Source organism: Phaethon lepturus, unplaced genomic scaffold (genome assembly GCF_000687285.1).
Source record: "Phaethon lepturus isolate BGI_N335 unplaced genomic scaffold, ASM68728v1 scaffold37002, whole genome shotgun sequence".
In the NCBI taxonomy this organism is placed as follows: domain Eukaryota; kingdom Metazoa; phylum Chordata; class Aves; order Phaethontiformes; family Phaethontidae; genus Phaethon; species Phaethon lepturus.
In genome coordinates this window covers 18320-35120 of record NW_010524771.1, presented here as the reverse complement: position 1 = coordinate 35120, position 16801 = coordinate 18320, and the positions used below count along the sequence as shown (strand labels likewise).

General features: G+C 42.4%; 1 protein-coding gene across 1 annotated transcript; it reads left to right on the top strand.

The window, feature by feature from the left end:
- Positions 1 to 1337: 1337 nt before the first annotated feature.
- Positions 1338 to 8572, top strand: DUSP27 (dual specificity phosphatase 27 (putative); the record flags this gene model as incomplete). Its single annotated transcript, XM_010282551.1, has 4 exons — positions 1338 to 1432; positions 2401 to 2632; positions 3253 to 3470; positions 5730 to 8572. Coding segments are annotated over 4 exons (3388 nt in total), but the record flags the coding sequence as incomplete, so codon positions are not given.
- Positions 8573 to 16801: the final 8229 nt, after the last annotated feature.

Here is a 16801-nt window from a genome sequence, read left to right as displayed (position 1 = left end):
TCAAAATACTGAAAAGTTCTTGTGATGAAGGTGGAAACATTATGATATAGGGTAGCAAAGGTACCATTCTGCATTTCCTCCATAGAAAGCGCAGAAGTATAATTGCTAATTGTCTCCACAAGACAGTAGCCAAAATACAGTAACGACTTTAGTACAGAGCTCAGATGATACCACGTTAAGCTCAAGGTCAGTGTTCTAAAAACAAATCTCGCAGGCAAGACATTACTAATCGTCGCAGAGTACAGCAGCCTGCAGAAACCAACAGCAATCCTTAACATGTACGGCAAAGAGGAGAGCATGATGCAAATCAAATAAACTGATATCATGACCTGCAACTGTTATTATCTCAAGCCTTTGGCCCCACGTTGGGTGCCAAAAAGGACTGGTTTAGCCCCAGCTGGCAACTAAGCACCACACAGCCACTCACTCACTCCCTCCTCCCACAGTGGGACAGGGGAGAGAATTGGGAAAAAACTCATGGGTTGAGATAAAAACAGTTTAATAGGACCGCAAGAGAGAAGGAAACAACAATGATAACAACAATAATAATACTGACAAAGGAATGTACAAGAACAAGTGATGCCCGGTACAGCGATTGCTCACCACCCAGTGATCAATAGCCCGTCCCTGAGCAGCGATTTCTGCCCCCAGCTAACTCCAGTTTATGTACTGAGGATGACATTGTATGGTAGGGAATAGCTCTTTGGCCAGCCTGGGTCAGCTGTCCTGGCTGTGTCCCCTCCCAGCTCCCCGTGCACCCCCAGCCTTCTTGCTAGCAGGCCAGCACAAGAAGCTGGACTGTCCTTGACTGCTCAGCAACAACTCAAAACGTCAGCACATTATCAACATTTTCTCATCCCAAATCCAAAACATAGCCTCATACTAGCTTCTGTGAAGAAAACCAGCTCTATCCTGGCTGAAACCAGGACGGACAATGTTTATGTCTGTCTGTCTAAGTGAGAGCTACTTGTGAGACTATTTCTTGTGATCCATCCTCCTCCCAGTCTCAATCTAGACACTGATCTTCTCCACCCAAAAACTCCTCCACCGGTACATTCTCTTGCACTCCCAGCACACTGCAGCTCCTCCCCATTGGACCTGTCTGTGTCCTGCAAACACTGGGTACCAAGGCATATTTGAAGGCTGTAGCACCACACCAGAGAGCAGGGAGGAGGTGAGGAGTGGGAGAAGATCTAGGGCTTCCTTTCTACCATCAAAGGATCCTCACTGCTCCAGTTCCCTGCTGCTTTTCTGGAAGGGGTGAAAAGGGCTAAAGTCCTGGGGATGGGATCCCAGTGGAGAGCATTTGCCTAATAGGCAGTGTGGTTGGTTGGCAGGTATTCAGTGATATCGGACACTGATACAGAGAGCATCTTCATGGAGCCAATCCATCTGTCATCTGCTGTGGCTGCAAAACAAATCATCAATGAAGGTAAGAGGGTAAAAGAACTATGTAAGCAATAGAGACTTGAGTTGCACTGGTTTTGCCTTTCTCCTCCAGAGGTCCTAAAATGATAAAAAAGCCTTTATGAGAAAACCCTACCTGAGGTAGAGATGAAAAATACAAAGAAATAACAATTTACAGAAAGGTTTGGTGACTTCCTTCGAAGTTGTGCGCTGAATCTGTGACAGAATCATGTACCGCAATGGTGAATACAGTTTGATTGCTGGCTGCTCGCTGCAACAAACTGAATAGAATAGAATAGAATAGAATTAGAATAGAATAGAATAGAATAGAATAGAATAGAATAGAATATTTCAGTTGGAAGGGACCTACAATGATCATCTAGTCCAACTGCCTGACCACTTCAGGGCTGAAGAATATTTCAGTTGGAAGGGACCTACAATGATCATCTAGTCCAACTGCCTGACCACTTCAGGGCTGACCAAAAGTTAAAGCATGTTGTTAAGGGCATTGTCCAAATGCCTCTTAAACACTGACAGGCTTGGGGCATCGATCACCACTCCAGGAAGCCTGTTCTAGGGTTTGACCACCCTCTCGGTAAAGAAATGTTTCCTAACATCCAGTCTGAACCTCCCCTGGCACAGCTTTGAACCATTCCCACACATCCTATCACTGGATCCCATGTCAGCACCTCCCTCAGGAAGCTGCAGAGAGCAACTGCATTCTTCTACGGATAGAATGAGCGTGCCCTTAAGGCCCAGACCTTTGGCCCGTGTGGGTCTCTGGATTGAGAGGACAGTGAAATATGCTCTTCCCATTACCAACTACGTTGAGGCTACTAGATAAGCATGTACATCCACACATTGCAGACAGGATGGTGTGATGTTACTGGGAAAGAAAGCAAGCCACAGGGCTTGTCCCAGGAACAAAGAATGACAGCTCATATATTTGTGTTGTTTTTACATGCTTTTAGTTACAATGTCAGTTTATTCCAGAACTGAAGACAAAGGACACCAAGGTAGATTCGGTGTGTCCTAGGATGTTAGAGTCTGCGCAGCAGCTGATGGTGGAAGACCTGTACAACCGAGTTAAGGAAAAGATTGATGACACCAGCTTGTTTAACACGCCGTGTGTGATGGACTTGCAGAGGGCACTTGTGAAGGACAGGCTGGAGACCCCCAGGGATGCTGTGGATGAAGTCTGGCCTAATGTCTTCATAGCAGAAAAGTGAGTGTCAGCTTTTGTCATCCGGTTGCATGAGATTCCCAGTTAAGGGTCAGATAGAACCATTGAAGGCATAACATGTATTACATGCATCTAATACTTTTCATCCCTAGAGAGCCCCAAAGTGTTTTTCAGAATATGGTCACAAAGATCTCTTTGCACTGAAAAGTAAATACTTCTGGAATAGAATCAGCAGCTTCCCCATGCTATTTTGATGCTTCGACAATTTAGGAGAGGAAAAGGAAAATGAGCCCAAATTACACTGTTCTGATTGGAATTTGGCCCTGAAGTTGTGACTAAAGTCTTTGTTATGTGAAAGAGAGTTTAAAAAGAATTGCCATAGCAAATATCAAGTGGAAAGGGTCAGGTCTTCTGTACCATGGCTCAGCTGTCTGAGACACCTGTGCAAGTGACCAGACAGAATTAGGAGGGGATATAGTGTAAAGCATTGATTACGGAGTGATAAAAATTGAGAAATAAGTAAACAGTCTGAACCTAGGATGGCAGGATGAGTTTAAAATCAAGCTGGAGAGGAAACTGAGCATGCAGCTCTACAGGTGAGTGCAGGTTTCCTGCCTGAAATAGGACCAATGATATCTAACGTATTTTTTTCTTTTCTGAAGAAGTATAGCAGTGAACAAAAGCCGTTTGAAGAGACTGGGGATCACGCATGTCTTGAATGCAGCTCATGGTACAGGGGTATACACAGGACCAGGTTTCTACAATGGTCTGAATATCCAATACCTGGGCATTGAAGTGGATGATTTTCCAGATATGGATATCTCCAAACACTTCCGCCCAGCTGCAGAGTTCCTTGATGAAGCACTGCTGACTTACAGGGGTAAGATGAGAAAGTTACAGTGGTTCCAGAATGCTTTGGAGTTAATGAGTGTAAGTGTTACTCTGATAAACAGACGATGCCACATTTGTAATTGAGTAGAAGGCAGATACTTTGTTTTCTGCATCCAGTTAGGGTGAACACTTCTTGCCCTTTTCTGCCATGCCTCATTCAAAACAGGAGGGGGCAAACCAGTGAGAGGCAGCCCAGCGGCCCCTGCTGCAAGCCCCACGTCTTTGGAGTTGCTGTGAGCCACCTTCCTCAACTGCTTTGAAAGTACCCTACTGTTGCAAAGAGGGTAAAAAAACCCAACCTGCTCCAATAAATATATTTTTTATATTCATATTGTATAATACTATATATATTGATATATTCCTGTACACGGCAAGTTTCAGCTTTGCCAGGAAAGAAAAAGGACAGGCTGATTTACTAGAACAATCTTTACTACAAAACAATCTTTATTACAGAAGAACAATCTGCACTACAAAAGAACAGGCTGATTTACTAGAACAATCCAAACAGCTGGGTTGAACCCCTGGATGTCTGCACCTGGGCTACTGTATAATTTGCTGGACTCCAACTCCATGGCAGCTGTTATTTTGTGGACCTCCCATGCATACTGGTCATTTTGTTGCAGCTTCAGTGACCAATTAGAAATATCTTTGTGGAATTCAATATGAAAATGAACACCACAATCAGTGACATCACTGAAATTCTTCATCTATGTATTCAATGCATTTAGTTTTTGTAGGGAGACAAGAGGTTATGTCCTAGTAGAAGTGACATTAAGAAAAGTGAGAACTTTTAAAGTTGAGACAATTTTAATAGCTCACCAACAAGATGAGGAGGGACACGCTACCCATCGTATGTTCTTCCTCCTAACTCCTATTGCTACCCTTGGCGTGGTACACATGCTTACTGCTTCTGGCCATTCATTCAACTCACTAACCCAGAAAAAATGACAGCCCAGGAGGGAAGAGATGGTTTTCCATTGGGTTAGTGAGCTGAACTGGCTCATTAAAGGGCTCAGTGAGCACCAGAGCCGACACAGGAAAGGATGCACGGAGACAGAAGAGCCTTGAAAGAAAGCAGATAAGCAGATAAATCAGATCTCCCCCTTTTGGTGAGCAGTTAGGTAGGCTTTATTGGCTGTTAAAACACTTGGAAGGTAACTGAGACTTTTGATACTAAGAAAGGTGTAAAAGACATTTTGGGACTGTAGGAATAGGTACAGTAGCTAAATACTTGCGGTAAGGTACTAGCAGTCAGAAAGGTGGTGTTTAAACTGGCTTCATTAAGTTTCAATGCAAACAGTTTGATTGAACTGGAGTTTATCACACATTTAGAAACAGTAATTTCAGTTATTTGCAAGCTAGCAAAGCCTCATTTACGCTCTCTTCATATTTACAAGCTTTTCTTTTAACTGTAATTTGCTATAAAAGTAACTTTAAAAAACCAATTCTCCTGTGCCAAAGCTTAGGTTTCTGCAAGAGGTGGTTTCTGTGTAAATGCCATGAAATAAAGTAGATCCTTGCTTTGATTCTAGCTCTTGCAGTCACTGTTTACAGAATAGTGGGGTTCTGGTAGTTTGAAGCAGCTGTATCAGTTTGTCAGAGTTAAAATCAGCGCTCTCATGCTAGTTGCTTGATTATTCTGTTCTGAGATACACTATGACTCTGGCCTCCAGCCAGTCTACATGTAACTGTTTGAGTGTACCTTGCAAAACAGCAGATCTGGATTCTGGCAAAAATATAATTAAATTAATATAAAATTGTATTCAAGCCCTATAATGTGCCTTATAAAAAATTAAGTTATTTGCTTATCCTCCCAATACCTTCCCTGAGGCTAATGCTAATATCTCCCTTTTTACATATGGGGAAACTGAAGCATGGAAAGCTTAAATGTCTTACCCTAAGTCAGCCAGCAAGTCAAGAATACCGTATCATTTGTCTTTCTAATACCTATTATAAGTTTTATGATTATTTGGGGAAGTGAAGTGTATAGGTGAAAATACAAATATTATTTAGATTGTTTTAAAGTGTGCCTTCCTACAGCTTTTGAAACTAATGTGCTTTTTATTCATATGTGTCTAGATTTTTATTAAGATAAAGCTAACAAATATTTAGTATTGGTTTCAGTCACTGAAACGTATAATATGTCTAATTTTTAACAGTATTCAGAGGATGCTTTTGTGCTACATATCAGAACAGCCTCTCTATGTCATTGGAAATAACTAATTACTTTTATATTCAATATCTGTAGGCAAAATCCTTGTCAGCAGTGAAATGGGAATCAGTCGCTCAGCTGTGCTGGTGGCTGCCTACCTGATGATCTACCACCATATGACTGTTCTGGAGGCTCTGATGACTCTGAGAAAGAAGCGTGCCATTTACCCCAACGATGGCTTTCTGAAACAGCTAAGGGAGCTCAACGAGCAATTGTTGGAGGAACGAGAGTTGGAGCATACTGGAGATGAAGAAGTCACTTCTAGTCAAAGTCCTGTTGTCCATGCAGGGACTTCTTCCCGACTGTCTGGAGCTGGGGACTCAGAAAGCATCATGGGAGCCAAAGCCCACTCCATCACAGTAGAAGAAGAGGACACCAGCAGCCTGCTGGGTAGCCTGATGAGCTCTTCATCTGTGGGAAAAACTAGCTGGGTTTCCAAACACTCCACCCTCATCAGTGAGGAGGAAGAGGAACAGTTGTATGAGGAATGGAGGAAGAAACAAGGCCTACCTGCAAAGGAACCAGGAGTTAACCATGGAAGAACAACATCTCCAAAGCTTCTGGATCAGGAAGGGGAACAATCTGAGGAGGATGTGGAACAGAGGATCCATGACTGGCAGCGCAGAAATGAGAAGTACCAAGTGGAGGGTCCACCTAGGGAGGAGGACAGAGATTCCAGCATGGGAGGAAGACCTTACCCATCAGGTGAATTCAGCGATGTTGAGAGTGTGAGCAGTTTTGAGATCCGAACCCTAAAACAACAGCTGGAAGCCAGTAGCTTTAGCAGGATGAGGAGGAGCCGCACAGGCTCTGTGTCATCAGAGAGCACTTGGGACATGTGGAACCAGAGGCTTCTGGAGATTGAGAAGGAAGCTGCTCAGAGGTATCATTCTAAGAATAAAAATTGTGGGGAGAGACGATCCCCAGAAACAGAAAGAAAGGAGAGGGATGTGGATGAGGAGAGTGTTTTTTCAGACAGTAGCTCCTTTTACAATTTCTGCCAAAAGAACAAAGACAAGTTGACTCCTCTAGAAAGGTGGAAGGTCAAGAGGATCCAGTTTGGCTTTCACAAGAAGGATTTAGAACCATCATCATCTTCTGCACCATCTCCAGCAGAAGATGGCAGCCAGGCAGATGGGGAGGGGACAGAAGGGAAGAGTTTGTCAGATATTAACCTGACTGCTTACCAGGCTTGGAAAATGAAGCGGCAGAAGAAGGTGGGCAGTGAAAGCAAGGAGGAATTTGTGGAGTTTGCCAAAAGTGAGGATTCTGCTTCAGCTAAAAAGAAGCAGAGGCGTGTAGAGCTCCTTGAACGTTCAAAGAAAATTTTAGAAGAAAGCCAGTCCATGTGCAGCTGGGAGACAGACAGTACAATGAGTGGGAGTATCCCACTGTCAGCTTTCTGGCCCTCGGCACCTTCTGCAAGCGGTGCCGAGGATGCAGCTTCTGCATTGAGCATGCAGACAAATCATTCATCTTTATCACAGACCAGGAGCAGCACGGGGGCAATGCAGCCTCAGATGCCAAGTGTACCCCTTCCCAATCTCCCAGTTGGCCCAGGTGACACAATATCCATGGCAAGCATTCAGAACTGGATTGCTAATGTGGTCAGTGAAACCATTGCTCAAAAGCAAAATGAGATCATGATGCTGTCCCGTCCATCGTCTGCAATGGCCTCCAGCATAATGTCAGGAGACCTTGGCAGACGTGTAGATGATGATAAGGTTTCTCTTCTTAGTGCTCAAAGTGGCTCGTCTCTTGCTACCTCTCGGCTTCGCCAGCAGGACATGCACAGGGCTGAGTCTCAGTCTGTCCTGTTTTGCAATACCTCAGTGAGCACAAGGACAGAAGGGACTAGTTCAAACATGAGGACAACACAGACAAGCAAGCCACTGTACAGCCTCTTTGCTGATGATGTTGACCTAAAGAAACTCAGGAGAAAGGAGAAGGAGATGCAAATGGAAATGAGAGAGAAAATGTCAGATTATCAAATTGAAAAGGTGATCAGAGACAATAAACGCAGCACTCTATTTAAAAAAAAGATGACCAAAGGAGAGGAAAATGAAATAGAAGATGACAGAGAGAGTACAACAAACAGCCACAGGCGCCCCTTGCAAGCAGATCTTGACAGAACCGATCCAGTCTTTGATCTGTCCAGTCAACCTGCAAACACAAGTGCACCGAAGTCAGAGATAGAGACTGGTATTACCAGGTGGCTCAGTGGCCTGAAAGCAGAAAAAGAACCACCGTCATATTATGATCAAAGTGAGAAGGCTAGAGAGAAATACATCAGATCATCCAAAGTTAGAGAGATGGATTCTGAAACATCCAGTTACAGGTTCTCCAGATCACAAAGAGAAGAGCTAGACAGCTGTTCTTCCTACGAGTCAAAAGGAGATTCACTGAGAACCATGTCAAAATTTTCCTCTGCTTCTGCAAAAGAGGACAAAAAGATGTATAAGCTCACAAGGTCAAGGGTCAGTGAGACAACAAGTTCCAGAGAAAAGAGCCCAGAGCTGCATGTTTTCAGCCAAACACCTGAACCGTCCTTTGACTCTGAGTCCGCTGAACCATCTACACAGAGTCGAGTTAGATCTCATCATGTGGAGGCATGTGAAGAGGAGGCCAGGTCTGACACGTCAGAATTTGGAGCCAAGAGAAAGTTCACACAGAGCTTTTCAAAGTCTGAAGAGGATGGAAAGAAGGAGGCAAAAGTGGAACAAAGTGAAGAAAGATTTGCATCTAGACAGTTCTCTCAGTACAGGCGAAGCATGCGTAAAGAAGAGGAAGAAGAGATGGATGATGATGCCATTATTGCTGCTTGGAGAAGCCGACTAGAAGAAACTACGGCAAAGCTCCGGCGGCGAAGGGAAGAGTGACCACGATCAGGTTATAGGAACACAAGCAGAGCCACAGAGTCCCTGAATCACTCATCATTATATTTCTGATAATCCTTTGTGGTTTGTAGGGCATTTCCTGCAGATAGTTCTCTTCTTAATCAAAAGCGATAAAGGGAAGAGGTCAAGTTTTGGAAGTGTTTGTGGTTTGTCAGAAAGATGATGCTAGTATTAAATGATCAATGTAGGTAGGAACACAATGTTAGAAGCCATTAGGAGCCAGACGATGTTTCAGCAGCAAAAGCAAGTAATGGTGGCACCTCAATTCAAAAGACCGATCACATCCCATTTTGGTTATTTCAATTTCCTAGTCTCGTTAAAGACTGGACATATTTTTTCTAGGATCTTTTTGATCATAAATGGAAGAAGCCAACAGCCTTTTCTAGGAGATTGAAGAATGTTCCTCTCTTAATCAGTTTTACTTTATACCACTGAGAAGATATGCCAGGTAGGCTCCATTTTCTGCACCCGTCTTATGAATGTCTACAGAAATAAGACAGTTCGGGGCAATACATGTACTGTTTTACTTCACTTAGTAGCAGCAGCAAAGCGAAATACTAGAAAAAAGAAGATGCCTCCTTCTTTTTAGAAGTTCAGTGCAGTAGTGTATGTATTCCTGTGGTACCATTCTTTGTTATTAGATGGAGTCATCTATGCTCCAGTATGGTTGGTTCCTGATAATAACTTTGGGAGAACAAGGGAAAAATGCAGTAATATTAACAGCCATCTAAAAATTATGTTCTGATGTAGTTAAAGAGACGGAGTTAGGGTTAGGATTAGTGTTAGGTTAGACTGGGTTTCTGAAGTACTGACTTCAGTTTGTTTTATGTATGTAGCTCAGCTAAGTCTTTGCTTTCATGTCTATAGTCAGATCGTCTGTATTAATTTTCAACATGATGGCCTTAAAAGAAGAGAGTGATGCACAAACTGACCTCATAATAAAATGATGTGTAACTAAAGCATTGGTACAAGGCACCATGCACCTAAAGACAAATTGTATGTCTGTTGAATGTGGGACGTGGAAGCTTGTTGTTAGGAGAATGGTAGGGTTAGTTGGCGTGTTACAGTTAATGTGTTGTTTGTATCATGAGCTACAGAGCCCACTTTTCAGAGTGAGTGGATGGAGCACGCTCTCCATGTTAACTTGAGTACACCAAGTTAAGAGCCTCGGGTCCTTCCATGCCCTGCAGAGCCTCCTGAGCTTGTGTGACACGACCTGCCAGGCCTGCCACAGCATCACTTCTGTGGCTCTTATGATGCTGTGTCTTTGACGCATCAAAGCACTCAACTCTTCATGACCAGTCAAAATCCTCCATCTCTCTCTTATAAACACCTAGGCCAGCTTCTTCTGATTTCTACTGTGGAATTATCTGTTCCCTCTTCTTTACAGACTATATTTTGAAACAACAAAACCTTCTGGCAGAGCCGAGTATAAAACACAAATGGAGGCATGATACAGTATTGCTCTCTCATAGGAAGTTTTGTCTTTTTCTTGTCATTTCTTCTCCCTCCTACTGTGATGCTTAGAGCTCACTATTACTATTATGCTAGTACCTCTTCCTATTTTAATTGTGTAATATAGACAGTAAGCTCCACAGGGCAAGGGCCTGGTCTTTGTCCTTGTCTCTAGACACCACGCACATCAGCAATGCTATCTAAATAATGGTTACTGATAACAAAATGCAGCTGCCAATTTTCCTAAACTTAGAATCATTTCTCTCGACGGTAACTCACTGATTAGACATTATCCCTGCTTCTCTGAAGATAAAGATGACTCTTTCTGACAGCCAGGACTAGGGTAAATGATGGCTACTTATTGTCAGGTGAATGGAGTCTCAAAATCAGGTGATTGAACAATAAGGGAGTGGAAAAAGAGCATATTTTACTTGTGTGGGTTTGTTGTTTTTTTTTAGTAAACTCATTATATTTTTGAAGTACATAAGGAATATGGTCTTGTTAACATTTTAGGCATCCAGAGATTCTATAAGGCTTATAATGCACTTCCACTACAATATTATATATAATACAATGCATCCCTTATTTCAGCGTACTTCTGGGAATTGTAATTTTTTTAACATAGTGGAATTCCAGGCTTTGATCCACATTCTGAGATTTTATATTGAATTTCTGCAATGTGTGTTAGGATAGGCATTTTCCTCTTTTCTTTGTGAGTGGAAAACAACTTTGCATATGCATATATGGAGCTTGCTTTAATTTCAGTCTAGAAAAGGTCCTAAGTTTCGATGGATCAAAGTGGAAATGTGCAGCCCCTTCTGGCACTGAATTTACTTTTTTGTCAAAGGCTGAAAAATCTCTCTCACGCTTCCTACAGCTGGCTGCTGTTCTCAACAGCAATGTCTGTCCTCTACAGTACTGTAGGGGGCATCTTACACTGTAAAAAATGAGCATGATATGATGTAGTAATTGGTTTCATTTTGCACTGTACAGCACAGCCTTTGTTTGGGTAGCATTTTGATTTAAACAGTAATCTAGGTCTGCCGCACAAATAAATTATTCAAGACTAAGGGGCAGAATATGGTTCTATAACAAGCCTGAGCCAAACCATCCTGACAGCGAGTTTTGACCCTTCTGGGAAAGGGTTAAGTGGGTTCTGCTGACTCACTGAGGTAGGTGGCTTATTAGTTCACTGGTGTAAAAGGGAGATAAAAATGGTTTGCTGGGGAGAGGCCATCTAAGATGCTGGCTGAGCAGTCATGAGGGAGAAGCCTTAGAAATAGCTGAACTTTATTTTCTTATTGCTTATATCCTTGTTAATAAAGCCAACCCCCCAAAGCAATAAGGGGGTGGGGATCATTTTGGACTCCATTCAGTGTACGGCCTGTGCTTGAAAGCGAGATGGGAAAGGCTCCAGCTCACAGGTATAAATTACATGAAACAGTGACATAAAGACCTTGCATGGTGAAAATATTAAAGCATTCAGTCATAAGACCAATAACCAGGAGAGACAGAAATGGAGAGGTTGAAGGCAGGCTAGAAAGTCAGGTTTTAAGATGAGAATTTAGAAGGAGATAGGGAATTGGAAAAAGGGGAGAGGTCTGCACAGATTGTTTCAGGTGACCAGAGCTGCAGAGCGAACGTTTTTTCAGCAACGACACTGGTCTGACACTAGATTAAAAGAGTAAGTAAGTATCCATATTTATCTAGGAAGGATTTTTCATCAAAGATGCGCTGGGACTGATGTTTTTGCTGAGCCTCAGTTTGCTGCTGTAGGCAGGAGGGAGGTTTTTTTGGTATTGTATAGTGGAAGGTGAAAGTGCAAGGAGCATCCATACAGTCAGTTAAGAATATAAACACAGGAACATCAGAAAGACTGTATGGGGTCAGACCAAAGGTCCATCTGGCTCAATATCCTCTCTCTGACAGAGAACAACAATGAATACCTAGGGAAGAATATAAGAGCAGGGATATAAGTGATATTTCCCCAGCATGATCTTCCAGCTTCTAATCATTTGCAACTCAAGGACTTCCTGAGCCAGATGTGATATTTTTTTACTTAATAGCCCTGCATAGATTTTCCTTCTATGGAGGTGCCTAGTCATTTTTGAGTTATAGCCATTATAGCCTTGTACCCGCTAGCCGCTGTGATCTCTTGTGGCAAGAAGTCCCACAACTCACACTACACTGAATGCTAAGCCATCTCCTTTTTGTCTGTTCTGAACCCCTTGCCCACTAGCCTCCTTTGATGCCATAGTTAGTTTCTAGTTAGTGTCTACATGCCCCACAAGATTTTACCCATCTCTATCGTTATGCCCCATCCTTAGCTCTCCGTTTTTCAGCCCAAGTTACTCATTCCTCATATGGGAGCTGCTCCATGTCTCTGATTATCCTGGCCGTTCTTGTCCGAACCCTTTCCAGTTCTGCTTTGTCATGTTTGAGATCAGGGACCAAATCCTTACACAGTATTCAGGGTGCAGGTGCAGCAGGGATTTATCCAGTGGCATAATGACCTTCCTTATTCTGTTCTCTCTTCCTTGCCCATTAACTCCTAACAGTTTGCATGCTTTTTTGCGCTGTTTCTGAGTACCAAGGTAACATTTTCGTGGGACTATTTATTATATCCACAAAATCTGGTTGCTGGATGGCAATGGTCAGCTCCGAGATCATCATTTTATATGTTAAGTTTTCTTGTGTGTAATGCTTTACATTTATTAGCCTTGAATTCCATCTGCCAACTTAGTGCTCAGTCTCTCAGTCTTAACGAAGTCCTTCTGCACTTTTTCACAGCTAGCCTCTCATTTCTAGTACCCCGTTTCCTAAATGCCCTTTGAACAATGTAGAAACTCAGGGTATGCGGGAAGCAAAGAAGTTAAGGAGGGATACATGAGAGAGAAACCCGTTTGATGTTGGTCTGAGTGAAGTAAGAAGTAAGAAAGTGATGAAAGCTGGAGAGCTAGGAGATAAGTGTTCAAAAAGAGATCTGACGACAATAGGCAAATTAAGAAGGGGGCCTACATTGGACGGAGACAGTAAGATATGTACGTAAGCTGAAGAGGCTATTGCTAAATATTAATTTGTTTAGATGGATAAAAATCTGGGGAAAGGTTATGGGAAAGAAACCATTCTGGGAAGGAAGGAGACGGTGGGATTTACAGAAATTACAGGTTTCTGAGAAACGTGAAGGGGACTGTGAGAAACAGAAAGGGTGATAAACATTAGTGGGACATACATAGATGATAAAATGACATCTGTGCTAGACTGGGAATTCAAAGTGGCAGAAGCAAGTTTGGAAGGAAGCAGAAATGTGCCAGAAATACGTTATTCCTCGTGTAACAGCTGCATTCTGCATGGTAGTGCTCACAGGTGTGGGGCCAGGCTCTTCAGGGCAATTTGATTTATTGCATGTGGCACTAGTTTAGACTGAATAATTTTAAAAGGAGTTTAGCACCATTTCCTTCTTTTACTGCTCCCTGAGAAATGCTTACGCATTAGCTGTAGTGGAGAGCTAGGTGAATTATGACACAAAAAGTTTTACTTGGGGATGGTTATGTTGTATTGCCTGCCTTTCCTTAAAGGGTTTAGCTGAAATACATTCAATATAGACATTATAACATGAAAACACAGTATCCATGACCTTCCTAAATTTATAAACAATCCAACAGAGATGCAGAAAGCATGTGATTAATACTGTCTAGGGCTTGGAAACAGATATTACATGCTCATGTACTCCAGCAAAATCTCTTTGAGAGCTACCTACCTATTCTCTGGAATTTCACTTGTCGTTTATAAAAATGAAAGTGGGTTAAATATCTGGCTGTTCTAATTGTGAAGAAAACTTCCAAAATTGGAACTATGTGTAACAAATAAACAGTTCTCTAGAGAGGTGGGAGCATAGTTGATGTGTGAATTTCCCCAGTTGTCTCAGCAAGGTGCTAACTTATTTGCCCGGGAGTAATAATTTAAATGCCAATAAGGTGTTACATTCTTCTTCATGTAAAAAATGGAGGGAGGTTCAAAGTACATGTATTTAGGTTGTGTATTGCCAATACCAGCACAATCTACTTAAATGAACACCCTGTCATTTGGCTATGCCTAGGAACAGAAATTTTTTGGACATGGAAAAATCCTGTCTCCTTTTTTTTTTTCCTTAGACTGCCTTTTGTTCTTCGGTACGTTTCAACATATATAGGACTTGATTGCATATTGCTTCCATCTATCCCCCTGTTACAACCATTCAGTAGCTTCTGAGCTTGGTGTTTTCCTGTGACTGCTGTTCCTCTGCCACAGGGTGCACACACACACACAGACATAAAGGGAAAACATGATTTGTGACTTATAAAAGCAGGCAACGATATTTGTTTTTTCCCAGGACCAACAGGTTAAAGTAAATGTTGGGATGTCTATGCCAAGTTATCTGGGTATGGTGATGTGAAAACCATCTTAGAGAGCAGGAGAAGGGACATCCTGTCTGTGCTTTGAACCTTCCCCTCTGAATTGTGTTTCAAAGATTTTTATTTGCATGTATCTTTAAAATAGACAAATTTAATCCTGACACAAGAGAGTAACTGCTTCCACATATGATTCATACCTGCAGGCAGATTGTTTTACCTTTAGTTAAGACATGTATGCCCTGGAACACACAAATGGATAACTAGCTTGTTAACTGTGGTGAGAACAATGTCTCTACATAATCAATCAATCAATCAATCAATCACTTTTTTTTTCCAGTGCACCCTTCATGCCAACATACCTGAATGCTTTATGGTCATTAAATTAAAGCAAAGAACACACCACAGAATGGACAAGGCCAGATCAATAAATCTTAAAACGTGATTCAAACTTACCAAGGACTCTGCACAAGTAACCATGAAAGGAAGGATGACTCCAGTCAGAAGGGCATGTGTGTGGGCATAAAACTGAACCCAGACATAGGTGATGCTAGTTAGAAGACAGACACATTTAAAGGAACTGATCATTTTTATAGCATCACCCAACTACCAACAGCATCTGCCTGGAGCTCAATGTCTTATGAGTCTTTTCAGACTTCTGAGTGATACTAGAAAATAACCATGGTGGCAAGAACTGGTGGACAACTGGCCAGAGTGCTTCAGGTCACAGCCTGCTAGGAACATGCCTAATTCTGGAGATTTGCCTATTTGTGATCTCTCTATATCAAAAGAGAGATACAGCACACACCAGCTGGTATTAAACATTGTGTGACTGGTCCGTCTTCATAGACCATCCCAGCAATTTGACCTTTGCAATGACTCCGTACTGAACTCAGATCCAGTTGAAAGGCCTCCATTAGTTTGGCAGCACATCTCTCCCTCCTTGCTTGAGGGGAGAGCTTCAATGAAACCACAATAGCCTTTATGAAACTACCAATTAATTTATACATTTTGCTCATAGAAATTTGCCGGTAGCTGTCAGAACCTATAAAGGTTCATTCCCAGAGCAGATAAAGTGACCACAGGCCTAATTACATTCAAAACTAAATGCAAACCCCAGTTCTTCAACTTGAACTTCCCTCCCTCAATAATTTTGCAAGGCACGTGCTCCTTAGTCTGTGAATTGGATCAAAAGTATTGCTTAGAGGCAAAGGGTCAGAGGAGATTCCACATACGAAAAGCAGGAGGGCCTCAAAAGGGTACAACCTCAGTTGCTGAACAGATGCCACAAATAGGATGGATAAAAGCCCACATGAGACTCTGGTACGTGAGCAAGCAGAAGCTGACAGTTGCCCCTCAAGAATTCAGTATAAAGCTCTCAGTTCTGCAGGAGACGTGATCTGAAAGTCTGCTTCCTGGGAGCAATCACACCTGAACTGTTGCATGTGCTGCAGTTGCATAATTCAATAGTTGTCATGTTTCATCCCAGGGTGAGTGTTCTTGGTGGTAGAGCACATATAAAATTTGTAAGTCATTAGGGATAAAAAGGGTCTATGCAAGAAAAGGGCAGACATTATCCTCATGACTGGCAGAAGGGGTCCATATTAAAACAAAGTAAGTATTTGATTTTCTTTTGAACATGGGCAGCTGATTCAGACCCACCTGCCCTTCACATGCCCTGTGTCTCCCCATTGCCTCTCTTTTGAAACAGATTTAAGTCCATCTACTTTTATATTTTCAAACAAAACCCATAAAAGGGCCATAAATATCATGACTCGCTAAAATGAAAGCTGTTTTCTTCTCCTCCCAGGAGACTCCTGCCTGAGAGAGAGACAGAAAGAGTTCATCTCTTTGAAAATTTCCTCCTCTGTTGAAGTAAAGCTGGTATCTAAGAGCAGCCTTCAAGGCTTTGTTCTTATCATCTTGACCTGGCTTTGTACCAGCTTCTCTCTGTATTGTTTGTGGAAGTGTGAAGGACAGGGCTAGGGGAAGGAGTTTTGGCTATCACTGGCAGAGCAAGGGTCATGTTTGGAAAGGGATTTCATTGTGGTTTCAGAAAATGTTATAAACTCAGTGCACCGGCAAAAAGATGAAGAAACTCATTCCCCTCCTGGATCAGGGCAGTGATCCACCCCTTCTGTCTCTGATGTTGGCCAGAACCAGATGCATCTCGGAAGGTATAAAGAAAATTTAAGTGGGCAATTATGAAATAACCTGCCCTGAGTAAAATTTCCTCCTCTCCTGGCCCAAAGCCCTCCTTCATCTCTCTCCCTTGGTTAGAGTTCAAGTCTATGCCCTGAAGCATGATGGCTTCTCTCCCTTCCAAACCGCTTTTCATCCTGGCCTGTCTAATGTAGCTTCCTAT